Genomic DNA, 27172 nt, shown 5'->3' with positions numbered 1-27172 from the left:
TTATTCTGAAACAATTTCTACAGGCAGTCATTAATCATAGGGTTTCTTGCTATTGGGCTCATTGTGCTAGGATCGCATTGGGCATATTCCCACTCCATCCTTCTGCTCTCTCAGGAATATTTTTGGGGAAACTAGAAACAAAACAGACTTAACACTTCTTTAGATTTTGTATAAGACTTCCTTTATTATAAATAAAGCTGCATAAAAGATCTATACAAATTCAACAGTGTCCTGCTATAAAAGCAGCGGTTTGAACACAGCATTGTCAATCAAGGAAGACCTTAGATTGGAGAGTTTTGGTGTTATTGCCCATCTCAGCTGCATTGCCAAGACTGATCTTCATACTACAGTTTTGCTTCTGAGCTAACATATTACACACACCCCCCCAACCCTAAAAAAAAAAAAAAAAAAAGACAAGTAATAAATAAAGCTATTTACTACGTAGGATCCTATGAGAACTAACCCCTCAATGACCAGCAGCTAAGCTGTTACAGGTGGGGAAAGTCTAACTTCTTCACCACAGAGAAAACACTGCAAAGGCTTTGCATTAAAAACATCTGGTGAACAAGCACCAAATCCTTCTGCTTGAATACCGTATAAAGTTTTGGGTCCCTTTGCTGAAAAACACCTTTATACCCCCATAAGACCTGTATACAGAACAACTCAGAGACAGAGAGAGAGAAGCTGTATTCTGTGGTTGCCACATACAGAAGAGTGAACTCCCAACAGCTTCCCTTAGAAAACATTCAGCTCCTGAACAGCAATAATAACCTTAGACCAAGGCATTTCCTAAAGGCAAATGGCTCCTGAGGCGATGTTGTAGATCAGCTGCTGCTATCAAGCCACCACTAATTCCATTGCTTTGACAGAGCCTATAGTAAAATATTAAAACCACAAGTTGAGGGTGGAGGGAGTGGCTGGAAACCAGCGGAAGGCAACAGGAGTTCATTTGGTGAATTCACCTGGTTAGCAAATAGCAAGAACAGCACTGAGATACAAGAAAGGCGTCTGGGACAGGCAGTTTACCCTTCCCTAGGATCTCACAGAGATCTGGGCATTACCTAAGAGATGTTGTGTGTTTGTTACTCACATGCCATGGCACTGTTTGGTTCTAAAAGAACGTTATTCGCTTTAAACCACAAAACCCCACCCTTTAAAGCTGCTTCCTATGAATGCCCAGCCAGACTTCAATCAATGCAGAACTAAACATGGGTGGCACTAAAATGTCTTAGGATGTTTTTACTGGCTGACAGCTGATGTACCTGAACTGTCTTGTAAACCTTTTTTATGAAATGTGAGTGTGGCCTTTTATTGATAAGGCTAGTACTTGCTGGGCAAAGATTTAATACAGGAGTGACAAGGCAGTCCATGGAATGATACACTTCACATCACGGCCTCCTTGTACCACTGCAGAGGTCTGATCCAGACAGATGCTGTGTACCCACATGTCCTCAGACGGGACACGCATATACCTCTGATATATACACTGGTACATGGTTTAACAAAGATGACCTCTGCCCTGAGGTTTAGTGGATCACAGCTTATAATCACAGAGCACTTCTACCCCTGGATAGGTAAAAGTGGGTTCCCTCACATCCTAAATGCACAGAGCAAATCTTTTAAAAGGTGCTCAGGGCAAAATGAACATATTGCATATAGGAAAATTAAGCCAAGCAATTTACTTTCGGGGGAATCAAATCCATAAATTCCTTGGTTCAGCTCCAGCTTGGGTTCAGCAAAACCCTGTGGGAACACCTCAGGGTCAGTTTGGGCTTAAGAGAGAACAGGCACACAAACACAGAAAATGAAGAACAAAAGATTTGATCCACTTGTCAGTATAGGTTCCCTTTGAGCCTGAGCAGCAGTTCTCAGAGCTGTGTAAAGACAAGTTTAGGCAGGCTTACAAGCCTGTAGGACTGGCATCACAAAGCTTTGTTCTGACATTTTAACAGGGGAGTTACCTTGTTCTGTTCAACAGCCTTTTCTTCTCATCCCCTCTCTGCTTACCCTCCCTTATATAAAAGTTATTTTTCAACCCTGAATATCATTTCCTGAGAGACCTGGGTCACAAATTTGCTTCTGTTCTTTGCACAGGCTAAATTTAAACTCCTGACAGGAAATGGCAGAGAAATTTTTCTTTATTTCTGGCTGGGAACACATTTAGAAGCCACTCTGACCACAACTGCTTCAGCATGACCTCCCTGCCGCCAGCCCGTGCAAAGCAGGATCTGCTACAGGCACTGCGCAGTAAACCTGGACAGGTAAAAATGGCAAATTGCTTGGGTTTGCAAACAACTACACAGCTTCCAATGTAGCCTCCAGGCTCCAGTATTCACCCACCCTCCCTGTACCTCTGCTTGTCACTACCTGCTTGCTGTGTCCCATGAGACTGCTCCTACCCTCTTTTCTACTGGGGAAAGTTTGCTTGGTTGTGCTAATGAAAGCTAGAGGCTTAAAGCACTCATTAGCGTTAGCAATTAGTCCTGCCCTGTTGCTCTGCCAGCCCTGGCAGTCTCCCAGGCACTTACCGCCAAGGGTGCTGAACCACGCACTGATGATCCAAGACTCTTTCCTGCTGGTACTACCTGCCAGCCTCTTCTCTCTATTTTGCTTCCTACCCCTTACTTTCTGCTCAGAAATCTTACTTAACCACCCTATAGCTGTGAGGGTAAAAGCCAAGGCGAGCAGCAATTTGAGCAAAATGTTCCCTGTCTCCCCCTGTGCTTTCTTATAAACCAGGTGTGGAAACAGGAGTTGCAGTTTTTTCTGTCTTTGTGCATGAAATGTCCCTCGCTGGTGGAGGGACAGACAAGAGCAGACATCGAGGAGGTGGTGAAATGTTTTTTACCATGAAAAAGGAGGACAGGACATGTCTATGGAGAGTTTGCTTATCAACAGGCTGGATAATAAGCCTCATGCTGTACATTGTCCCTCGCAGTGATGCAAGATTAGTTTTCCCTGGGTATCTGGGAGCAGCCAGGATGTGACACAGATCACAAGTCAGTTACAGAGACAGCACTGCCAAGCTCAGCTACATGTGCACCTCTTTCATGCCCTCCTCCTAACTTACAGCCATCCTGCTGGCCTCGGCCTCATTAAACCATGCTGGGAGAGTCACACTCTCATTTGGAGGGTGGTTGTTCCCTCCTGCTACCAGACTGCTGAGATTGGCCTCATTACAGGATAATTTTGGATAACTGCTTCTTTTATGAAAGCAAAACCTGTAGCAGTCCTTCTCTCTTGGCTGTTCTCAGCCTTGCTGCCCTGAGGTAAGGAAAACAAACAAATAAAACAAAACGCCAGAACCCAATAATGGTGTTTCTCTCTTTTATCTAAGGTAAAAAAAGGTTCCTGTTCGTTTATGCATGGAAAATGCCAAGGAATATAACCCACTAGCTGTGTTACCATGAATAAAATGGAAGCCTCAAAAGAAATGGTCTGAAGACACAAAACCCACTGCCTGCTCTGCTACAAGCTCCTTAGGGAGCAGAAACATGCAGGGCTGTTTTTGAAGGACAGGACAAGCCATTTAACCTACTGCTGCAAGTCCTATCAAGAAGGCTTTTACATATATACATATACATATATATATATATAACTACCTTTCAGTTAAAGAGCTATGGTTGATTTGAGGATATCCATCCAGTCCAGATCTTGCACATGACCCCCTCCCACATCAGCACCCAGTCTTACATTCTGCTTCCCATCAGGGTTGCAGAGCTCCTGCTGTTTGCAAGCAGACAGGCTCCTGCAATCCCAAGATCCTGTCTCTGATTCCTCCACCCTTTTCTTATCTCCCCCTTCCAAAGGAAATGAAGTATTTGGCCACCACCACCGTTTGCCACGCAGGCATCTGAATAAATTCATCATATTTGTTGCTCACCACCACTGTAGTGTGACTGAGACACAATAGAAAAATGTATTCTTAGCTGCATAAAACCCAGCCAGCACACCAGTGGAGCAGGAACTTCAATACCATGCCTTTCAGTTTCGCCCTGTCCTTTCCCCATCCCCTCTCCCTTACTGCAGAAACCGTGCCCCAGAACCTGTTCAGCTGCAGACAAGAAGCTGTACTGGCAAAGTCAGTTGTCTCCAGGAGGCTTCGGAAAGCTGCCCTCTGGACTTGTGCTTAGAGGAACAAGTGTTTTCCTGCTGGCTTTGGTTAAAGAGCTTCCTTATGGATCCCATTGGCATGTGCAAGAGGAATGTGCACCGTGTACTCATTTATTAGTGCAGACATGTTCCTGAGCATCTCGTGGAATGTGTCCACTGTCTTCCTGTAAACATCCCTGTGTAGTACAAAGGGACGGAAAAGGTTGAGAGGCTCAGCCCTCTGGAATATGATGGGGAAGCACAGCTCTGCTGGTATATTCCCATTGCCAATGAAGAAGTGGTAGAGCTTCTTCTCATGCAAACATTTCTCTAGGAATTTCAGCATGTCCTGTAGACGGGCCTCCAACTTCTCTGGGGCCCAGTCCTGACTGGAACGTGCCTGCAGGAGATGGAGCATCACTGTCTTCAGGTGGTAGTTGGTGAGCCCGCTTGGACCTGTGAGGCTGCACTGCTTCCCATGGAGGAAGGAGAGGATCTGAAGGCAGCTGACATGGCAGGCATTAGCAGGCAATGTTTTGGAGACCAGCTGGATGAACCTCCTCTCATACACTGCAAAGGTGAGAAACCAGTGATTGCTGGAGGGGAGGTCGGCTGCCAGGCTGCTCCGAGGGAAATGAGAGATGAAGTAAACATCAGAGTTCTCGTACTGCACCACAGGGGTGAGGTTGAAGGCAATTGATTTCCCTGACCTAAACTTTATCTTCAGGGCTCCTGGTGAGTCCAGGAGGCTGAAGGAAAGGTCAAATTCATACTTGTGGGAGATTCTGTTCCAGGCCTTGGTGACCGCGATCTGGAACCACTTCATGACTTGGTTGGCATCCAGATATTGAGTATTTTTGAAGCACAGGAGGTCTTCCATGTCACTGCTGGGCCTGGTAGTATTGGTTTGGCTATGGAGGAGGCACAGCATATCTTCTCCTAGTTTAGTCTTGTCACAGATGCAACCTGTCACATCCTCATCTGCCCTGCATACCTTGATAGTGCCATAACCTTGTTCATCTGGGGGAAAAGAGTCGCCAGAGCACCAGGTTTGGGACCGGAAACAATACGGCTCTGGGGGCGCAAAAGGCACTATCAGATCACAGACAAAAGGTTTACGCACTCTCCAGTTTTCATACATGCTCCCCACACCCATGCAGTCTTCCACTTCCATGTCAGCATCCCGGTTACAAACACTCCTCAAGGCCTCCAGCAGGTCGTCTGCAAAGCCTTCCACCATCTCCCGCATCCGGGCCATGTCTCCGGTGGTACCCAGGATGCGCTTCTCATAGAAGCTGGCCAAGACAGCCTTGTCAGGGAAGGCCACTCCTTTAAATGCTTTCCCCAGGACAGCCATGTCATCCTCTTCTCCTCCTGTGTCCTGCCAATTCCCTTCCTGGAAATCTTGCCTCCAGAGCTCAATCAGCAGGAAGATGACCATGGAAAGGGTAGTCCACATATCCCATCGGACCTTTTCCTCTTTGCTTTCCTCGACTACCTCTGTAGCCTTTTCCAGAGCCTTCTGTGTGGCTTCCTGGGCTGCAATTTCCTGCTCCAAGCGCAACCGCTCCAGCCGAAGGCTCTCCTCCCGCTCCTTCATCTTTTGGATGATTTCTTCCATGTTCTCGGGGACAGTGCCATTCTCTTTAGGGAAGAGGAGCGGGTGGTTGACAATAGCTGTAATCACCACTAGGCACACACGGAAGATTCCCATGGACATGGCAGTTCCTTCCCTGGAAGAGAAAAAAAGGCAAAATGACCAATGATTTGGAGTACATTCCCTCAAGAAGAAAAAGAAAAGAAACTCCCCACTTGAATAAAAGCTTTGGCACCCTTTCTAGCCCTGAAAAAAATGCTTCAGTCTAGAAGCTCCTCAGTGCACGCCTGTTCCTGCAAGCTATCAACCAAGCTTCCCAAAGATACTTTATCACAGATAATGAGGATGAAATTGTCCTCTTATGAAATTAACTACAAAGAACAGAACTGTGAAGGCGCTTGCTACTGTCAACCCACTGTGATGCTGTTGGGCCAGTGTGGGAGGGCATGTTCTTCTTCCTTCCTTCAAAGTTCTCAGGACAGAGAGGGAAAGAAGCGGGCAGGACCTCCCAAGATGTGAAAAGGCAGGGCTGGAGATGACCTCTGCTTTCCCTTAACATATGGCTGATGTTGCAGACGTGGTGATGGCATAGGCAGGGCTGTCCTGGCCACCTTCTGTGTTAAGTATGTCTGGGGACCCACACAGCCTGCCGGGATCAGAGCAATTTTCCCTGCCAGTGCTTGTTATGTGTACTTGGGTGGGAGCAAGCCTGCACGGTTTTGTGCTTCTAAGCAGGCACTAGAGGCAAAGCTCTTCCTGCCTTTCAGCACCAGCAGGATCAGGCTGTGGCAAACCCTCCCGGATGCTGCATGACTGTGGTCCCCAGGAAAAGAGGAGAGACAGAAAGATTGCTAAACTGGAAAGGGTTTCCTTTAACCCAGTGGCTGTAAAAACATCAGGTTGTTTATTTTTGCTGCTTACTTCACTATTAATCTGTAGAAGCCACTAGTTTACACCATGGCTTTGATCTAAGCCATCTTCCCCAAGCACCGTTTTAAGAGCTGTGCTTGCAGCCAGCTCACTCCTATTTGAAGTGACATCAGCGTGGCTGTAAGGACACACCCCGGGTCTTGGTGTCACTGTGCTGGCTGCAGGCAGCCATGTGCCAGCCACATGTCACCCCTTGCACAGGCCCTTGGCATGACCGGGACTGCTATGGTGTTCTGGAATTGCTTCCTGTGGTTACTGGCTCTGCTGTAGAGATCTCACACTTAATAAAGCTTTCCATGCCGTGGGGCTCATGATGAAAGAACTGAATTCCCAGATTTCTGAAACATGGTCCCATTGCTGGGGCATCTGCCTGGCCCTGACAAGGCTTCCCAGAGGTCTGGGCCAGAAGGTGCTCAGGTTAAAGCATTTCTGTTTCTGGAGGGTTAGCATTGCTATCAAGATCCCAAGTGTCTGCTCAGGAAAAGGACAATCTGAGGTTGTCACCCGCTGCTGTGATGTGACAAGCTCACCAGTCCCTTCCCCTTTCTAGCAACATTAGCCCTCAGTCCTAGCGTGGGGAGATCAGAAGGACAAGACAGACAAGCAGGGGTATTTCTTCTTCCAGCTGGACGATTTTAACACAGCCCCTTTAATGCCTCAAGAGTGTGTTTGAGAGAAAAGGGTTTCTATTACAGAAATAAGGTGTATCTACAAAATACCTAATGAATCAAACCAGAAAGAGCAACCTCATTCCTAACAAACAAATTCATCCTGATGTAGGAATGAGGCTGTTTCACAGAGAGTCAAGAGATGGCAAGGTACCACGTGTGCACTGGGAGCTGAGGGCTGTAATCTTCTCCCCCTGCAATAGCTCTTTCCTGGCCTGAACCCAGCATGTTTTGGTACAACAGCAGCCCTGCTGTCCCAGCATTTGGGCAAGAAGGAGAACATCTCTGGTAATTTCATGTATGCCTCCACAGGGCATGCAATAAAGATAGATCCATTCCAGTAGGCCTTGTTATCATCACTGCACAACTAACTGCTGGCTTTTGACTGCAGGAACCTAGACTTCCTCAATGTGAGCAGTTACTGTACATGGGAAATGTATCTTTTGGCATGTAATTATCTTTGCTTACAAGAGGGCTGGGACTGGAATAACAAGGGAAGGGAATAGGATTAAGATTCATTGTCCAAGCAGCAAGAATATTCACATGGTGCTCAGGATAATGCTACTTGACTCTCCCTGTGTATTATTTACTAACTGTCCATTTTTTTAGATCCCATGTACACTCAGAGATGCATGCCCTTACACAGACGTTGCTTTGGAGATGGTTTGCTGGCCTCTCTTGTCCTTTTTACGTTTACATTAACATTAACTCTTAAATTAATCAGACAATGAACTCAAGCTGAATTAATGCCCAAATCTGGGTGTTCCAGTTATTCTGTGAGCTCCACGCCTGGCCATATTTTAAAAATAAACTGGGGTGGCCCTGCATCGCAAAGGCCTTTATCAGTTTGCTGGGGCAGGGCAGGAAGCTCTGGCGAGTTCTTTTCCTTAGTGCTATGCTCTTGCAGATCACGTGTGCTTTCCAGGCTTAAAAATAACAAGGCCAAGGGGCCGGTGCCTCCTTTTGCTGCTCTGCCCTGCTAGACCTTGGTCCCTGCAGATGAGATGTTTTAGTGTTACCAGTTTCCTTCTTAGATGCATTAGGCTGAAAGAAGGTTTCACACAGCTTCCTTGAGATCTTTGGGTACCCTTCAACACTGTCCTGTGCCCAGCTGCACATGGGCACACCGCTTCCAGAGGTTACCTGCCCCGAAACTCTGCTAGACAATGGGGTTAGGCTAGGCATCCACAAGTCCATCACTTGCTGGCTAAGGTGACTTAGTTGTGAATCACACTGATAGTCTGAGCAACCCCAGCTGATGTTGCAGGAATAGGTTAGGAAGCATGCCCATAACCTTTTCCCCCAGCAAACTCTGCAGGCATCAACCTCTGGAAGAGAGTCAGGATGAAAACTGGAAGTGACAGCCTCTTCAGGTCACATGAATTCACATGAGGCATGTCTGTTTTCAGCCTGAACAGAGGAAGTTTTCCTGGACAAAACTGCTCTTTTGCTACTGCAGCTATTTACACCAGAAAATGAAGTCAAACATTAACCCCAGTCAAGGTTTAAGGTTATCATGTTCCTTGACTGTGGTCAGCAGAGCCTGGGCTTGACAGCAGCAAGGCTGGTGTGGGCAGAGCTTTCCCACATCTCATCAGACACAGCTTTCCTGGCTCATATGGAAAACCTAAATAATACAGGTGAAACCAGTAGCACGGCCTGCTAGGGTGGCTCAGCCTTCCCCGTAACAAAGGCTGCTCTTTTCACTTGCTTTTAACTTCAACCCAGGTAATTTAAGTCTGATAAAAATATTTATGCTTGCTCTGGATGAGACAGCTTTTGTGTGGGGAAGAGGGAGAGAGTCCAAACGTTTCTAAGCTGAGGACTAAGAAAGAGAAACATCATTGTTTCATCTATGCATCCAAATTAGCAACATTTTAAGCATGAGGAAGAAAAAAAGTATTCATGAGTTTTTGAACAGCAAGTTTCCAAAGTGATCTTCAACCTTTCCCAAATTTCTGGCCCTGCCTTTTTTTTCTCATTCAAAACACAGACAATGTCCAGGCATGGTAACAGGTTTTCATCTAGCTACCTTCTGCTGACCCCCTTGCAGCAATCCCAGGGCTGCAAAATCCCCCAAGGGAGGGCACTGTGGTCCTTGCTGCATCGTGGACAGGCCACCTCTGTGAGCAGCTGAGCCTGCCCAGGCCCCGCTGCCCAGGCTGGGGGGTTCCTGGGTGCTCCCATGGGCACAGAGCAGGGAAAGGAGCAGCAAGGCCCAGGAAAGATGTTTGGAGAAGGGAGGAGGGCTGGGAGCAAACAGGTACCAGAAGCCTCCATGTCCCCATACAAAGCTCCATTTCTGCTTGCTGCCCAGCACATGATGTTGCCTGTTCAAACCCACCTCTGGAACCAGAATCAGTTTCCTTCTGGGCTTTTCTGTTGCACTTGCTGCTACAGTGACTGAGTGCTTCACTAATTTTAAGATTAGCAACCACCCTGAACAACCTTGGGAAGTAAGAGGGCAGGCACCATCCCACTCTGCGGCTGGAGAGCAAGGGCTCAGAGAGACAAACGCAGCTGATTGCACTGCTGTGCAATTAGAAGCAACAATCAGCTGCATCCTGCAGCACTTGGTATGCTCAAAGGCTTCACCAAGAGCACCTGCAACCCTCCACCCTCAGCTCCCAAAGAAGTTAAGTCGCATCCTTTCAAGCCTGAAGCAGCCTCCCAGGCTGGAGGATCCTGATCAGCACCACAGCAGGTCCTGGGTGATGTGGGGAGCCCCAAGACAGAAAGGGGACACTGCTATCATACAGTTCAGGTTGGTGCCATACAGCCACATGCAGAAGGAGCCTAACTCTCATGCTAAGCTGATCTGAAAGCCCTTACCTTCAGTAACGTTTGGTTCACTTGATCACCTGGAGCACGGTTACAGGTAGCATGTTGCAAGGAAAGAGGAGCAGCACATGAAGCTCACAAGCACGTAAAGCCTTTGCACAGGCAGGCAGCAGCTTGCCTAAGCTCAGGCAATGGCTGGAGAACACCCTCTGCATGAGGACTTTGAGAGCTGGTTAAAATTCTCTTGCATTCACACCATAAAAACCAAGGGTGAGTACACCCAGAAGGGCTTGTCCTAAAACTGCCTCCAGAAAAGACTCTCCTCCTTTGCCATATACAGGCAGTGCTGGCCCATATGTGGAGAGGAAACAGGCAGAACTCTGCAAATGGTCCTTCAGGTGGGACCTAACTCACCAGCCATGGCTACCTGACCCAGCCCCTTGGCACTGGAGAAAAGGCAGAGCTGCAGCTCCTCCGCAGCACAAATGCAGCCCATCAAGCCAAAAAACTGCTACTGAGCTTTGCAAACCAGCACTTGCTGTGCCTGCATCTCTGCAGCAACTGTCTCTGCATCACATGACTTACCTAGGTCCCTGAACAACTGGTCTTGAAGGAAAATCATCTGCAGAGACTATTGTAAGCCAATATTAAAATAGCCATTGTGCTGTTTCCTGACTGTAGGCAGCCCTGAAGACGAATAGTGCTTGCAGTCCACGTAGCACAAGCAGATTTGCCTAGTGGTGTTTTGTGTGGCATGGGGGCAGAGCTCAGCTCTACCTTCAGCTTCTGCCTTGAAGACCTCCTCCTCCTTCTCACCTGGGAGCATCACAGAGCTCATCTGGCGTTCATGTGGGCTGACTTGGGACAGCTACTGCCTTGTGGCAGTGTGTGCTCGGCCCCCCAGCCACCCCGCTATAGGGGATTTCCCTGCATGAGCAGCAAAGTCCTTTGTAGACATGATGATGTTCAAAGCTGTCACAAAGTCCTGTGCTTTCCAGCTAAAATGTGCTCAGCTTCTGATGTTCCCAAGCCTTCCTCACACCCTTTTCCACAGCAGCTTCGGACTTTTTCACCTCCTGCTCAGTCTGGCAAGCGAAAAGGAAGAGATTTAAACGGCAGCTTGCAACTTGCCTCTGTAGGTTGCTCGTGTGCCCTAATCCCAGATAACCTTCCATCTTCTCTGAAGACAAGGGAGAATATTTCCCTTTCATTAACCTTTCATTACCTTTCTTTCCTCAAGAATTCCTTATACAGCTTATTTTTTCCACCTTTTTATTCCCTTAAATATTGAATCATGGGAAGGAAAACACACTCTGGCAGGTATTCAGCAATATACCAGATAGGAGTGAGCTGCAGCTTTGATTCTTAAATTAGAAAAACCCAAGTCAAGCCACTGAATGCTGTTCAGTAACAGAATATGCCAAGACATCGTTTACAACACACTCGATTGCTTCCTGCAATTTGGCTGACACAAAGGCGGTGAATAGGTGGCTGCCACATTGTGTTCTGCTTTGGTAGGCTGCAAGAAAATAGGCGATTTGCAGAGATGATGGAAACTACAGCTGTTTGGGAGTTTCTTTCATTGAAAGCTGCCAAGTTGTTGAAACTATAACTTTAATGGGAATAAATACGATTTCTCAGATTTTTTTGGGGAAGGTTCTTGAGGTCTGGAAAGGACTCCACGGCTTGTTTTGACTGGAGAGATTATTAGCCCAGAACAGCCACTAACCTGCACTTGCCACTTTCTTACTGGGAAGATGTGAATCTCAAGTCCAGGGGTTTCAGGCCCACCTCAGCCATACACCCTCATGGCTGAGCTTCTGGGAGCTCCTTGATTCCTCTCCTTGCTGCAACAGAAAACAAATTGCCTTTTGGCCTTTGAATGTACAGTCTGAAAATGCTTCTGATACATTTATGAAGACCTAATAAAGACAAAAAGTTTGCTGAAAGCCCTTAGCAATGCACTATGTGCTTCTCCAATTTGCAAATACTGTTGCCACCTCTGGAGGTATTCAGAAGTATGTCCAGCTGCAGCAGGAAGAAATTATGTTTTCTCTTACTGGGGACTACAAGCTCTGAATTGTAAGAAATATGTGCAATGAAACAGAAATGGGAATTGCAGAGATACACATCAGTATTATTGTTCCTGCCAAAAACTTGGAGAGATGCACTTTATTTAGTCAACCCCACACCACGCTGTTTTTCCACCATCTCCCCACCAACATTTACAGACAGTCAAAATGTCTTTGGTGGCTCAGGACACATGGTGAGGGCAGTTTTCCTTCCAGCTGCTACTTGTAAAGCTTCAAGAATAGACACAAGCTGGGTGGATGTTCATGGAAAAAAGAAAGGTACCACCAAGGAGAGCAATATCCTGATGAAGATAACAGACTGGTCTCTGCCACTAGTTGCTGGGGATTTGTTATTCAAATTTTGCCTGTTGCACTGAGAAGAATGAGAAAATTTCCAGATTTTAATTTTATATGCACGTATTGAAATAACAGAGCACGTGTCTATGCCCTAAAAGCCTGATCACTTACTTGAGATGACAGAAACTTCTGCTGAAGGTTCTCCTCCAAATTCAGAAGGAAGTAACATTAATCTAAGCTTTGGTCTCCTTTCCAGCCCCTGAGGTTCCTGGCCTCATCACTTGGTTACTGTCAGATCAATGCTGTGTTCTGCAGGTTTGACCTGGGCTTTCACAGGACTTGAGGAATTTTGGCAGGACTTCACTCAAACATATCTGGCTCTTGAGACCATTTTTACTGAAGAAGTATTTTCTGGGGTGGACAGAGGAAGAGTCCCATTTTGGTGAAGAATTTCAGACCAGAAGCAAGCAAGATTTCTTTCCAGGTCAGCCCACATTCGTTGGGGCCAGTGGGTTATCCAGCACCCTGGTGTGATGGATGCTGCCAACTAATGCAGCTCCTAGGAGACTTCATGCCAAAGCAATGCACCTCAGATCAAGAGTTTCCACGTTCACTTGAGTCAGCAAGGTGGGGCTGTGGCATCTGTTGAGGCTGGTGAGGTGCTGGACCCTCAGGGGGGCTGGAAGGCCCTTGTAGCCGAGGCCAACACTCAGAACCCACGTACTGAAACATATCTCAGGATGACTAAGGATTTATTGCACCAGTCTACCCCTCCTGCCCCACTGCCATAAGCCTTAGCACATGTGATCCTGCCTAGCTTTGCCATGGCACAGGCAGCAAAAGCACAGGAGCTCAGATGAGGATCCTCCAGGATTAAGAACTCACTGCAGCAGTGAGAACACATCCCCAGATCTGTACAGAGCCACGAAGACGCCCCCACTTCTTGCTCCACCATCAGCTGTGACAGCATCCAGCAGAGCCCACCCAAAGATCACACATCTCTTGAGCACACAGCCAGCTGCAGCACACACAGCCCAGCCAGGGAAGCGGGGAGCCACAAAAGTGCAATACACAGTCTAAGCGGCACCAGCTTGTGCTCTTCTTTCACCCGCTGCAAATTAAGCTTGCATGCAGGCTATTGGTAGGATGAGCTACCGACAGGGACAGGAGAGTTCAAGCCACAGCAGCTATAACTCATGGTCTCACTTGTCTTCTCGAGCATTAACTTAATGCCGCAAAGCACCAAATTCCAGTTTCAGCACAGTTGCAGCTGGTTCAGCACAGTCTTACTGGGACTGGGCTCTGTCTTTGGCTCTCTACCAAAGCCACCAGTGGAAAGGATCAAATGCACCAACACATGATGTGCAGAGCTCTGGTTGTTGGGACTGGTCCCATAACCATATTTAAAACCAGAACAAGCCAGATAGCCTGCTCAGGACTCCACAAGACAGGTATGGCAGAGCAACTGCCTCCCAAAACATGCCTGGAACCCCACCCCAGATTAGCTGCTTGGCCATAGGACAGCAGTTGGACAATGTCACTTGCCTGAAAACTATTGTTTTGCTGTTTGAGAACACATTAGCCTTTTATAACACCCATGGACATCCTGTCCTGAGCCTGCTGCAGTGCCAACAGGGTCAGTCGCACAGCCTGAGTTAGACATCCTGCCCAACAAATCTGCTGTGGGTTTTCGGAAGCAATGTTTTCCTCCCGGGGGTCACCAGATCAGGTATTTCCAAGGAAATGCTGATGCTCATCCTGTGTACAGGACTAGGTTGCCCTCCCTTCTCACAGACAGGCGGATTTGGGGTGGATAAGCACGTGAACGACACTGACATCGCTCTGGAGGCAGAAACTACGGTGCCGCCCCAGGTCCAAGAGAGAAGTGATTTTGCCAGCATCTCTCCAAGCAGAGGAGTACTTGACTTGCCATGGAAAGGACAGGGTCTCTCTCTCCCATGTCTTCCAGTCATTTACTGCCTTTGCCATCAAAAAGCTTTCTCTCATGCCTCGTTAACTCTACCTTGGTGTAGTTTGAGCCCCTAGCTTTCCAGTGGCTGCTGTGGGTAAAAGTAGGACAGACTGTTTTGTTTCTTCTTGCAATAGCACTCAAGATGTTCAGGTCCTTCCCTTCTGTCTCAGCTTTCTCTGCACACAGGTGCATTTGTAAGATGTTGCCATAGAATCCCATGATCTACCTTCCCTCAAAGCCCAGACAGCACAAAGTTGTTTTTTTGTGGTCAAAAGGACTTATTTGCCTTCTAGGTATCTTTTCCAAAACTCAGAGAAATGTGGCACCTGTTAGATTTTCAGTTTTGTCAGCAAGTGGGGGATTTATCTGGATATTTCTAAGTCACTATTTCTCAGTGTATTCAGGTATCACACCACTGAACAGAACCAAACTCCAGAAACAGGTAGCCACCAATGAGGACAGCTGTAATAACTGCTAAATAAACACCGAACCACATGCCCTCAAAGCACTCACTGTTATTCACTGTTTACTCACTGTAAGGCTGGATCCAAGAGGATGTGCCCATGGAAACCAGGAGACAAAGTTAACAGCGTGAGAAGAGTGTTAATCAGCATCCTAGCTGTTGCCTGAATGTGTTGTTTTTCTTTTTGACTGTGCAAGCCAGTTCAGTTCTTGTCGGTAAGCAGCACGTGGGCAACTTGCGCGGTGCCTCGGGTTCCCCCTGCTATGGCTGAGAAGGGTTTTACAAATTGGAACATAGTGCTGGCTGTGAGGGAGGCAGGAGGGGAAAGGTAGGAAGTGTGCATGTGGCTCCCACCCACGTACCGAGCTGTTGTGGTAGGATCCTGGCCAGGAACAGCCTGGCTTTTTAAGCCAAATAAATTTTGTCTGTTAATTGTGAGGAAAACAATTGGAGTAGACTGAACTTTTGTGGTTTTATTTTTTTTTTTTTCCCTTCCTCCCCCTCGAGCCCAAAATGATGGGATCCTGGGCAATAGCTGGTTGTTCCCTTGCACAATCTTTCATCAACACAGATGGACACAACCCCTTTGCTGCTTTACCGAAAGCCTCATAGTGTCAACCACAATGTATGGAGCAATGTCACCACACAGATGCTCTCTGGCCTCCACCTGGTGCTCACACTGGGACCCACTCTGGCTGTCACCCTCTCAGCCACACCACCTCTCCTTGCCCCTGCAGGCAGCCACAGCTCATTGATCTGATCTGGCAGTTTCCTCAAGGAAAGCTGGTGAGGATACAAAAAGGGTTCAATTGCCAAGATGTTTGTTTAAATCTGCCCTCCTTTTCCCCACTTAATTCTCAACAAGGTGGAGAAAAATCACAGCAGTGTTGTTAAATCAGTGAGTGGTTATTCTGACTCTCCACACCCCAAGGTAAGCTTATACCTTACATCGCTACACATCCAACTTTACTGTATATCGTACATCCAATGAAATGAATGCTTCAGTATTAAAAGGGTTCATGGAAACATTATTAGCAAGTTGATTTCACAGCAGGGATACACCACTCCAGCACATCTAAGAAGAGTACAAGTGGATACTGGCACAGCTCTGACGTGACTTGCAGAATGGTTATGTTTTACATATGAAACTGTGAAGTCCTGTTTCAGTCATGTAGCAATGAGCACTTACAAAGTACAGGCAGTAGAAAGCACAGTAGTCGGCAGACATTTCCACACTGAGATGCTGAACAAAAACAGAGCAAAAAGAAGTTGTCATTGCAGGCTGGGAATGTGGTTGATCTGAGATCTTCTACTCCATCACAGTCTTGATTCAGTGACGGAAGTCAGGAGACCTGCAGGCCCAAGTATCTGCTTAAACATGACTCAGAAACAACGAATGTGATTGGAGGTTTGTGTGATATTGGACTATTGTTTCACTAACTAGTTACAGCTGTTTGTACTCAAACAGCTGGGGAGGAACAGTATTTAAAAGCTGGCTATTGTAGCCAAAATGTCACCACTGAAATTAAAAGCAATGCTTTATTCTATTGCCTGAAATCCCAGCTTTTCTTATAAAACACAATATAGTTACTCAGTTACAGTAAAAAACAAAAATACAAACTAGACTGTGAAAGCCCCTGCAGGGATGGGTAGAGGGTGTGGAAGGAGGAGAGAGCAAGAAAGAGCACTTCTACTGCAATACCATTTCCTGACTCTCCCTAGGGTGACTCCCTGACCTAAGCAGAGGCACTCTGCATTGCCCACCAATGTCTGCAGGGAGCATCAGGCCCTCTCACTGCATCACCTGGTGGCTCTAGAAAAGAACAGGAGAAACAACACAAGTGCTTTGGGAAGCAGTAAGCACAGTCTTGGCTCACTAGTCATAAACCTAAAAACAGCCAAGAGACACGCACACACACAAATATGTTGGCTGCAGTGTGCTGCCGGCTAGCCCTGCCTTTCAAAATGAATCTGAATAAATAAAAATCAGAAGAAGAAAGCAAAGCCATACAAGAAAACAAAACTTCCCCACTTCTGTATAATATTTCCATGAAGCTCAGCTCATCCTTTCAACACCCATGGCCACCAACTCAGAGCCATTTCACCCAAAGGAATGACTCAGAGATCAGCCTATTGCCACATGCACCCATATTTAATAACTTGCATGTGCTATCTGCTCAGTCCCCTCTGCTTACCAATGAGAGAATATATCTTGAAGTTCTTCCTTTCCCTGAAGAGTTTGTAAACTGAATGCTGGGAAGAAAAACTCTGAAAACAGTCGTTGGGATAAGAGCAATGTAACATGCACTGCTGTAACAAAAGTACCAAACATGTATGCTAAGGCTGTGAAGCCACGTGGTTTTCATTTGGGATGTGTGGGGTCAACACATATGCTTGCTTCCTTTATAACATAAGCACAACAAAGGAAAGCTTTGTTTGAAAGCCAAGGGACAGCCTCTCTGCACACTTAAAGGCTGAGTTAAAACGTAATGGGAACTGTGAGTCAGAGATGTGGGGCCCTGCTCACAGGCACAAAAATCCCCTCTGCTGCAGCAGGCAAGAAGCAAAGACAGATTCCAGCTCTGCATGGGAGCCTGAAAGTGTCCAGGACTAGCAGCAAATATAATCCAAGACTGAGCTGAGAGCACGTGTTGTGGATGACTTATGATGCAAACACGACCCTTTCAGTTGACATTTCTTCCTGTAACTCCTTCACAGCCTGAGATCATAACCCTGCACTCATTCCAAGAGCATCAAGCAGCTGTGGCTCAACAGGGAAGTGGGGTGGACATCAGCCAAGCAACTTCAGACAGTCTTTTGACTTTGGCTGCAGGAGAGTGTGGCCATGATACTTAGACTGAGCATAGCCAGCTCACTAGGTAGGACCACAGTAGAGTCCTATGTCCTTAAGTCACCTAGTACGCCAGATTATTTATGTCACTCTCTTACACTAGGGGAGGGTCAGCTGATGGATTCCAGCTACCCAAAATACAGACAACCATTGCATCCTTGCTCCCACTAGCCTGGGAGAAAATGATGAGGGTCTTTTTCAATTAACATGAATGAGTTGCAGTCTGCAGTGCAGAAGTGGCTGTGCTGCAGAAAATCCAAGTGTTTTCTCTCACATTTCCAACAGTCCCAAGGTATCTGGTTGCTGAACCTCCAGAAGCCTTTAGAAATCAAATGCTTGTCTGAAGCCAGTGGCAGTCAGGTACCTGAACATCCAGGAGGGAATCGCTTGGGATCTAAGCATTTTGGGCACAAATACACACACAATCCCCTCTGGGAAGCACTATTCTGTGAACATCAAGTGTTACAGTTTAAGCTTGAGAACATGTCCTTAACTCCATCTCTGGTACATATTAACATTCTACAACAACTTAAAAAATAGGGAAAAAAAAAGAGTTCTGAAAAAGCAATACAGTCTCCCCCTCTGCCTACACTCATGGCCTACACTGTGCCTGGATGGTTTCTGGCAAGTCTTTGTCTACTTTGTTCTGAAAAGCTTCCAGCAAATCATCTCTGCCTCCTAAGGCAGTCTAGACTACTGCTTAACTGCCTTTACCTGTAGGAAAGTCTCCTTATGATGGCATGTACTTTCTCCAAAACAAGCTGTAAGCCCTGCTGGGATTCTGACACATACAGGCAGTATCTTGTTTTGGGGAGATACTTCTCTCCCCACTGGCAGTGTGGGAACTGTTTGCTCCCACTCCTCCATCAGTAGTCCCCCAGCATCACCCACCAAATCCTCTGCAATTTGAAAGAATGGAAAGCAAGGCACTCTGAAGCTGATTTTTGCTTGGGTTTGGCCACAGATTCTCTTTCCAATTGATGGCACTCACCAGCTCTTGAGGCAACCCAGAGAAAGATGCAGTTGGTTACACAGGTGGCTCAACTGGCACCTTATAGCGAATGTCACTTTCTGCTTGGGTGCAAGAACCTTCTCTACGTGCTCTTCCCCCTGGTTTGGAAAGTGAAGGAACAGTACATTTTCCTTTGCCAGGCAACTGAAATAACCATATGAATTGGAAACTGTGCCTAACAGGGCTTAAATTCTGCAACAGTTGGCCTCAATGGTCCTCATCCTTGCCAACACCATGCTTGGTTTTTCCAAGCCACATGCATGGCAGTTGGGGTGCATCAGATGTTTTCACTGTAAATGCTGAAAAAGCATCTCTGCCTTGAAGCAAATATCACTGATATAAACAATATGCTAGATCAGCCAGAAAAACCTGCTTCTGGAAGAGGGATAATAATGAAAGACAGTGGGAGAAAAGGAGAAAGAGAAAGAGCTTCATTTACACACAGGAGGATGGCGATGGGCCAGTTCTCACAGCTTTAATGGGGCTGGCTGGAGGAACGTGCCAGGGAATGTTGTGAGCTGAGCTTTGCGAGAGCAGAGCAGCCGTTCGAACTGACTGGGGTGGAAAGAAGGGGACAGACACCACCCAACACAGACACAGATCCAGAATAAATTAAAATAAAAATAATCACTTTGAGTACTTGAAGTAACAGGTACTCAGAGCTGCAGCAGGACATTGTGGCAGCCAGGACTGCTGCTCTAGTGGCTCCCTCTGCCATCAGCTCCAGTTCTTCCCTTTCCACCACTGCTACTTACAGAGCCTCCCATCACGCAGTCACACCACTGCACTGCCAGACCTCTGTCTGGGTTTCACCTGGCAGTTCTGCTTTCAGCAGGTTTTTCAGGGGTTTTCATACAAACATGAAAACTCTACACATTGCTGGTGTGTAAAAGCCATTATTTCCCTTCAAGCTGGCTGCCTCTGCTGTCCCCCGATCATCAAGAGGTTGCCCAGTGACTTCAGGCCTTTGCTCTCCCACCACTCCACAACTGGGAGAGGTGGGATCTAGTGCTTTCCCAGTCTGGGTAAGGTACCTCTGGCAGATTCTCCTTCATAGCAGGAAATGCAGCAGTAGCTGCTGCCATCGCAGCTTGAACCTGTTGGCTCCCTTCTGCCGTCCCTCTCTGACTAGACCTCAACCGTATCAAGCAGTCAGATAAAGGCAATTTTACACTGAGTGCCAAAGGAGAGAGCCTTTAAACACTGTTCTTCTAAACGGAAGCCATTTCCACATTAAACCTTCACAATATTTCTACTATCACTCTGCAAGTGCTGTCTGACCCTCATGCTGCTGGGAACATTTACTAAAATATGAGCCACACCACTTTCCTTCCGGCATTTCTGCTGCAAGACTCAAAATCTCCCAGTGAGAGCCTATCAAGAAGCTTTTTAAAATCACATCAAATCTAGAAGGAAGAATGACCCCCAGAGCACTTACCTGCTACACGACTTTGCAGGTGCTCATTAAACTTCACATTACTACTATCGCCACAATGCAGAGAAGATCGTATTCAGTCACTCACAACTGAATCACAGCCAGGAAGTCTGCAAAACACAAAGAGAACAAATGAGGAAGCTCAGGCAGAAGACGAGTTCATAATGCAGTTATCTAAATTAGGGATTGATTAAAAGAAAGATTAACTCACCTCCTTACCTAATAAAATGATCATAAAAGCTCAAGAGACCAGAAATAATCAGCTTTGAAGGGATCAGGGAAGAATTAAAACGCTGCTTCTCCCATGGGAAAGCATGAAAATTGCACCACAGGTCTGTCAGCGTTGCAGACATACCGGCAAGCAAGGACATCCCTTCTCTGACTCCATCCTCACCCACCAGCCCTCCCGTTTTAAAATGGATTAGAGTCAAATTAGCAGCTGTGCAAGGGCTGGGACAGTTTTGTCTGGGATTGGTTTGTCTCAGGGAAAGCATCTAGCTGCTGTAAGCAGCCTGTGAGGTAGAAATACTTGCTCGGGGAGCTGGGTTTAGTGAGCTAATGTGAGAAACAGAAAACACAAGAGAAGAGGCAGGAAATAAGTCTAAGAGCATACAGGAAGCTGTGAAACACAGAACCACAAAAGATAAACTACCATATTTTAGGAGAGAGAAGTTAAGAAATTTTAGATGAAAGAGGAAACAAAGCAAAGTCCTCCAACCAGAAGGAGAGGATGGGCCCGACAAGCTGGTTGCAGGCAGACAAGGGAGATGTCTCCCTCCCAGCTGCACATGAGTGGGCCGGGGAACAGGAATCCACTGCCCTCATTACCAGCTCTGATCCCCACTTCAAACCCTCCAACTGTGTTGATCCAAAGCCTGATGAAATAATGAATAGCGTGGGCTGAGCTGGGTTTTGGAGCTGGGTCTTTTAAGGGTTTGGTATTAGGTTGACACATCTGTGCTCTCCTGAACCCCTTCTCTTCAGCAGCTGTTGGGGAGGGGAAGGTTCAATCTTCCCTCCTCCCACGTACCGGCTCTGACCAGACCATGTGTACAGCTGCACTTCTCCATTTCTGTCTTCAACTGCGAGGCCAAATGGGGCAAATGGGCTCAGCCTTGATCTCCCAGCACCTTGCAGAGCTGTTTGTGCTTCTGCTCAACCAGTGCTGTGACACTACCAGCAGTGGCACAAGAGCAAGACACCCCAGTCCCAAAAGGGCTGGATCTGCACTGTGGATGTTCATTAGTCCTCAGGGACTGCAATGTCTGGTCGCATGGTGGCTCATGGCCAATAAAGTACAGCAGGAGGGAAGGAGCTATCAAGTGCCATGTGAGAACTGCTACAGGACCTATGTGCTCTCACTTGTTAAAAAAATTTTTAGATCTCAAAAGAGAGAGTTTAAGTCCCTGTATTACATGTGTGCAGATGTTGGAGACACCTTGACCGACACCTTTATGGAATGGTCTAAGGCAACTACAAGAAGGTCCCTCTCAGCAGTGGGCACAAACCTTCTCTTGCTCCCTTGAAGGCAGTCCAACAACACAGCACAGTGTTTGTTATGGGTCAGCCCTATACAAGTGCCTCCTCTCCACACCAGAAGCCAAACCTGCCCCTGCTCCAGTGAACCTCAGCAGCTGGTTGTGGCAGGAAACCCTGTTTATTTGTTGAGCCACTGGCCGGAAGAGCACAGCTCGGAGGTGGGCTTGTGTACAGCAGGGTCAAGGTTGGCTCATCCAACTTTGCATAGCCCATGTGTGTGGAAATCAAATAAGCTAAAAAAAGAGCCCTGTCACAGCTGCACCCCTGGGCCAGCTCAGTCCCTTGAGCTGCTTGAAACTTGGCTGCCTGCCTCCCCATTGCTCACGCTGAGGGGTGAATGGCAGAAGGTTTTGCTTACACAGCTGAGCCCACATCCCTGTGAAACCTGGAATTCATGGTCAGGCACATGGTGATGCCGCCCAGCACACACTCTGGTCATACTCCCTCCTGCCTGAAAACCAGCGTTCTACCTCTCTCCACTACCCAGCAATTACATGTGCTGATGGAAAGTATGCCGCCTGGCAGCAAACCTGCCTTTTCCTCAGTATAAATGGATTATAATAACACTTGGGAGAAAAAGAGCTGGCCCACCCAACTGCCCATTTTAAAGGGGATCTGAGGGAACAAGCCAGAAACTTTTTTTCAGCTCCCTTCTCCATTGCACCATTGCTATGGATTGCAGTTCTGCAGAGCAGAGTATGTAGGGCAGAACAGCACAGGACAGTGGGGAGACTCATGCAGACTCTTCATGGAGTTAATATACTTTATCAGCACTCCCCAGAGGAGCTGCTTAATGTTCACCTTGTTGACAGAGACTGAATTTAGGATACATTTTGCCAGGGCAGTTGTTTTAGAGGGGAGGCAGATGCGGTAGGAGAAAGCAATACAACTAGAAAAATAAACTGCTCCTTTTAATGTGTACTCATTGCACTCAGGGAACTTATTTAAGGATTTGGGGGAAAAAAAAGACCCTACATCACAATACAATCCACTAAGTGCATTTCCTGATATCACACTATTGGCATTGATTTATTTGCAGGCAAGCTCCACTGAAACAACAGTCAGCAGGTAAACAATAAAAAATCCAGCTTAATGTTGTCCTTATGAAAACCATACAGTTTTTGCTTAAAAAGCAAACTCAGAAATCAGTTAGATCAGGCCATGGAACACCAGTGTTAGATTTCTACTGGTCAGATTATCTCCCCATGTTACTCATTGCCACATAAGGAGGATTGCAAGCACTGGCATCCCTCTGAGACCATAGCGCAGCAGAGGCACACGGGAGCCCTTATTGCCATGGAGAGAATCAACAAAAAACAGAAAAGGAACAGGACATGCCGTTTTGGTGGCCCTAGTCATCAGAGAGCCTGAAACAATCACCCAGGAAAAGCCCAGTTACCCGGTCTCAGACCAGGGCGGTTTACTCTCACTTATAGGGGAGAAAAAAAAAAAAAGGCTGTTAATATATTGTAATCCTCCAAACAACAAAAAGAGTAAGACAGGTGGGGAGGGCCCACTGCCTGTGCTCTTGATAAAGAGGTACAACACCCTCGGTGTGCACAGGTGGCTACTCCCTTGCAGATGCTGTTGGTACAAACACACATCACTGCATTCTGCACATGGGAATCGTGCAAAAAAAAAAGTGTCATCTACCAGCTGGGAGCCAAACAGCCTTCAGGCTGATCCCAACACTGACATTGGTTCTCTGACCTTTGGCAAACCAACTCACCTCTCTCCAGATCTGTGGCAATCACACTTAATATGTACATTTCCCATATGAAGCAGTGTGAAGTATCTATTGTGCTAAAAACAAGATTGAAGAGAAGGCTTTAAGTTTCCATTCATAATTTCCATCCTCTGCTTTTCCTCAAGGATTGAAGAAACCCCTCTCAAGTATTCTAAGGAAAACTGGGACCAGTAGGTTTTAAAAGCAGATGTCTATGAGGTAGACAGAATCACTTTAGTCAGAGCTTCAGAAGACCATTCTCATCACTAAACCAAATTCAAAATCCTCACAAAACAAACCATGCTGCACTGCGGCTGCTCTCCTCTCCAGGTGCTGCTTGCTTGGAAGCTCAGGTCCTTGCCTGGCACCTCATGCCAAACACTCCTGTCTGGAGGAGACGTGCTGGGTATGGTTTAGGCCTATAGCACTCATTAAAAATACATTAATAGTAATGTTTGCTTAGAGACACTGCTGGAGCTCATCTTGCCTGACCACATAACAGACACCAATAGCATCGTGTTTTGTTTTCCTGAAGGATTTTAATACGGCAGTTCCCAAGAGAACTGCTTCAGTGCAAGATTGCCAAGTTGAAGATGCAAAGGCCACTAAGGCTCTGGTTCTGCGTGTCAGTTTTACAACCCATGACTTGCAGTATCCTGGTTCTGACTACAAATACCTACTGACCATCTTGAAAATGATGCCCACACACATGAACAGCAGCTCTACTGAAAACACCACTCCTTGTCTCTGCTCATTAGAGAGGTACACTGTATCTCAGACAAAAGGCAAAAAAGGTTTTGCAACAAGCTAAGCCCAAGCCCTGTCACACTGAACACACAGCAAAGCTCAATGATGCATTTTGCATAGACTGTACATGCCCAAGATCACCATTGGCCTCAGGACACCCCGTGCTGTCAGCACAGCAGGAAGAGGGGTCTGCGGGGTCCCCATTTAGCAGGACTTGGTCCCGCAGAGGTTCCCCATGCATTCCCCAAAGGGTGCTGTAGAGAGTCCTGCCGCTGGCAGGACACCCAAAAGCAGGCTGCCTTCTGCTCCCCGTGCTTGGCTCTTGCCTGGGCTGCCGGGATAGGTAAGCCGAAGGATCTGTAGAAACTTTGGTGCGCACCGTAACCTGCCTCAGGGGCCTGATCCGGCCCGATGCCCAAATAATCATCGGGACGGGCCACTTAGGCAGGGAGAGAGCACAAACCGCACAAGTTACTCCGTAAAGAGACCCCGGGGAAAGTCACAGCAACCTGGCCTGTTGCACGCGGACACCGGCACCCGCCGCACCCCCTTCTGCGGCTTTGCTCCCCAAAACCGCCGCGCAAACACGTGCAAACTACGGCGGCACCGGGGAGAAGCGGGACACCCCCACTTCCCGAGCCCGCCTCCGCACACCCGCCCCCACCGTGTTCTCAGGGTCCCCCGGACGGGACTTACCGGCCTGGGGCTCCGCCAGGGCCGCCGCTCCCCGCGGCAGGTCCCCGCAGACCGGCGGGTGTCGGGGCGTCTCGCAGCGGCACCTCCGCTCGGTGCAGGAGAATCCGCCCAGCCTGGCCGGAGCGGGTTTCCTTTCCCTTTTTGTTTTGTTTCCCTCCTCCTTCAAATCAGCCCCGCCAGCCCTAGCAGCCGAACCATCCTCCGGCGGGCTGCAGGTCGCTCTCTGGGCTCCCTCCCGGCTCCCCCGTCAGCTTCCTGGATAGTTTTGTGCTGAGGGCACCGGGGACGGAAAGGAAATGCGCTCATTTTGCTTCTCGGATGTAGTCTGACCTCCTGGTGGTCGTGCCTGAGGGCGGGGAAGGCAACTGAAACATGTAACCTCGCTTGTAGTTCTTACCAAAGCAAAAAAGCAGGTTCCAGGGATGCCGAACCATTTTCCTGGTCAAAGCTGGCAAAAGTAAAAACTTGCGAATCTGCCCAACATCCTCTGGAGGTAGAGAAGTGGCACTAGTTTCCTTGTAGGGGTGAGGGAGCTGAGGCATAGCAGGGTTAACTTAACCAATGATAAAGGCCGCCGTGAGGGATTTAAAAAGTGTCTTCCAACACTGGCCTCATTTTACAGTTAAAGGGCATCTTCTTACAAATCTAGCAGAGAAAGACGTTTGGTCAACAGCTACCGCTTCCACAGAGAAGCTTAAGTGCACCATGTTCGAGCAACAACATAGTAACATCTATTCAGTTTAGGGGAACTATAGATCCTTTTATTGCACCCTTCCACTTTCTATATCATTACAACAACTATCTTATATTACCACTGCTACGCCATGTCATGCGTTCACCACTGCTGCTTTGATTTTTTTTTTTTATGTACTGCAGTGGGAGACAATCTGTGTGTTCCCTTGCACTCACAATTTGCAGTTTCAAGAGTGCACCAGGCAAATGTGATGGTGCAGCTTTGCACTGAAGCTGTCTAGCTAGTGAGTGATAACTGGGCCTGTTAAATCAGCCTGTTATTTGAATTTCCTGAAGTGCTTATTGAATTAAGTAACAGTTTTAATGTTATTCAAAGGGTTTGTATTCATAAATATTTGCGTATGGGTATTATTTCCTTAGTGTCTGAATCAGGTTTATTCAGGTTTATTGGCAACCTGGGTGTTGTTAGTACATTCCTTTCTCATTATGCCATGTTTTATGAAAATAATCTCTAGCAAGAGCAGTACTGGAATCTCCCTGCTTCTGCGCTGCAGGACTCAGCCTGTCTTGGTGCATTATTTATTTCCCTTGGGAACTTCACAGCAGCAACAGGAGAGAAAACAGCTCCTTCTCCAAGATCATGGCTATTCATCACCTAAGCCAAAGGAAAATGTTTATTAAATACCACCTGCATAAAGCCTGACAATGTGGTAATTACTGATTCTGACCATGTATATATATACATATACACATTGAACAATACACGTCATTATAGGTTACAGTGACTATAATTTACATTTGGCTGCAACTTTTCCCTGGGATACAGGGAAAAGTCCAGATCATTTTTCAAATGAAGGCTCATATCCCAACAGATTATATTACATGTCCACCATCCCATTCAGCATCTACTTTCTAAGATGGTATAAAATTATGATAACAATATGATACATGTAAATGGAAAAGCCAAACCAAGACGCATTCATTTTATTTGCATTAGTGGTGTTGTGTTTTTTTTGTTGTTTTTTTCTTTTTTGTTTTTTAAATGTACTTCAGCACTTTGAAAGAGGAGAGAAAGCTAGAAGCACATATCCTGACAACTCCAGCGCGTGATTCATTGTTTGAGTATTGCAGCACTGCAGAAGGCTTAAGATCATTATCTTGCTACAGGTAGTAATTTATTTGATAATGAGCCAAGCTCTGATAATCTTACTCAGATGTTGGGCAGGACCTGAAGCTGTGAGCAGTGAAGTAACAGTACCAAAGTTCCTCACACACTGGGACATAACCTGTGGCTCTGTGACTTGGCTGCTACCGCAGCAGAAATTAAATATAATAATATTATTTCTAAAATGGGCTCCATGATTCCATCATAAGGGGCAGGACAAGAGCAAGATTTCGGCTGAGAGTTAATTCCAGGTATCTTTCTCAGCTGCTTTCAGACATGTTGGAAGATCGAAGAATCATTTTATCATTTCCACTAGTATTTCTAATCCATTACAAAACTAGAAATATTTTCTTTATTACAAGCAGTAAATAAGAAAATAATCTTGCAAGATCTACAAAGAGAGAATAGGGATACAATAGAGAGGTTATGGGTAGGC

At 46.9% G+C, this 27172-nt stretch overlaps 1 protein-coding gene across 14 annotated transcripts; it reads right to left on the bottom strand.

Moving 5' to 3' along the window:
• Positions 1-155: 155 nt before the first annotated feature.
• On the bottom strand, positions 156-25795 carry ITPRIP (inositol 1,4,5-trisphosphate receptor interacting protein). Of its 14 annotated transcripts, none has more exons than XM_065067090.1 (5): positions 24879-25388; positions 23439-23512; positions 20174-20280; positions 18715-18833; positions 156-5825 (listed from the first exon to the last, which is right to left on the bottom strand). In XM_065067090.1, the coding sequence occupies exon 5, from the start codon at positions 5810-5812 to the stop codon at positions 4163-4165; it is 1650 nt and encodes a 549-aa protein (XP_064923162.1). In that variant the 5' UTR covers positions 5813-5825; positions 18715-18833; positions 20174-20280; positions 23439-23512; positions 24879-25388; the 3' UTR covers positions 156-4162. The 14 variants fall into 14 exon arrangements, 12 of the variants coding, with proteins under 12 accessions (XP_064923162.1, XP_064923166.1, XP_005508606.2 ...); XM_065067094.1 differs by lacking the exon at positions 18715-18833 and adding an exon at positions 11798-11915; XM_005508549.3 differs by lacking the exon at positions 23439-23512.
• Positions 25796-27172: the final 1377 nt, after the last annotated feature.

Source organism: Columba livia, chromosome 6, assembly GCF_036013475.1.
Source record: "Columba livia isolate bColLiv1 breed racing homer chromosome 6, bColLiv1.pat.W.v2, whole genome shotgun sequence".
Taxonomy (NCBI): domain Eukaryota; kingdom Metazoa; phylum Chordata; class Aves; order Columbiformes; family Columbidae; genus Columba; species Columba livia.
This window is presented reverse-complemented; position numbering and strand designations above follow the sequence as displayed.

Bases quoted from the DNA above. Each gene is read 5' to 3' on its own strand.
- ITPRIP (XM_065067090.1), bottom strand. From the start codon at position 5,812: ATGTCCATGGGAATCTTCCGTGTGTGCCTAGTGGTGATTACAGCTATT.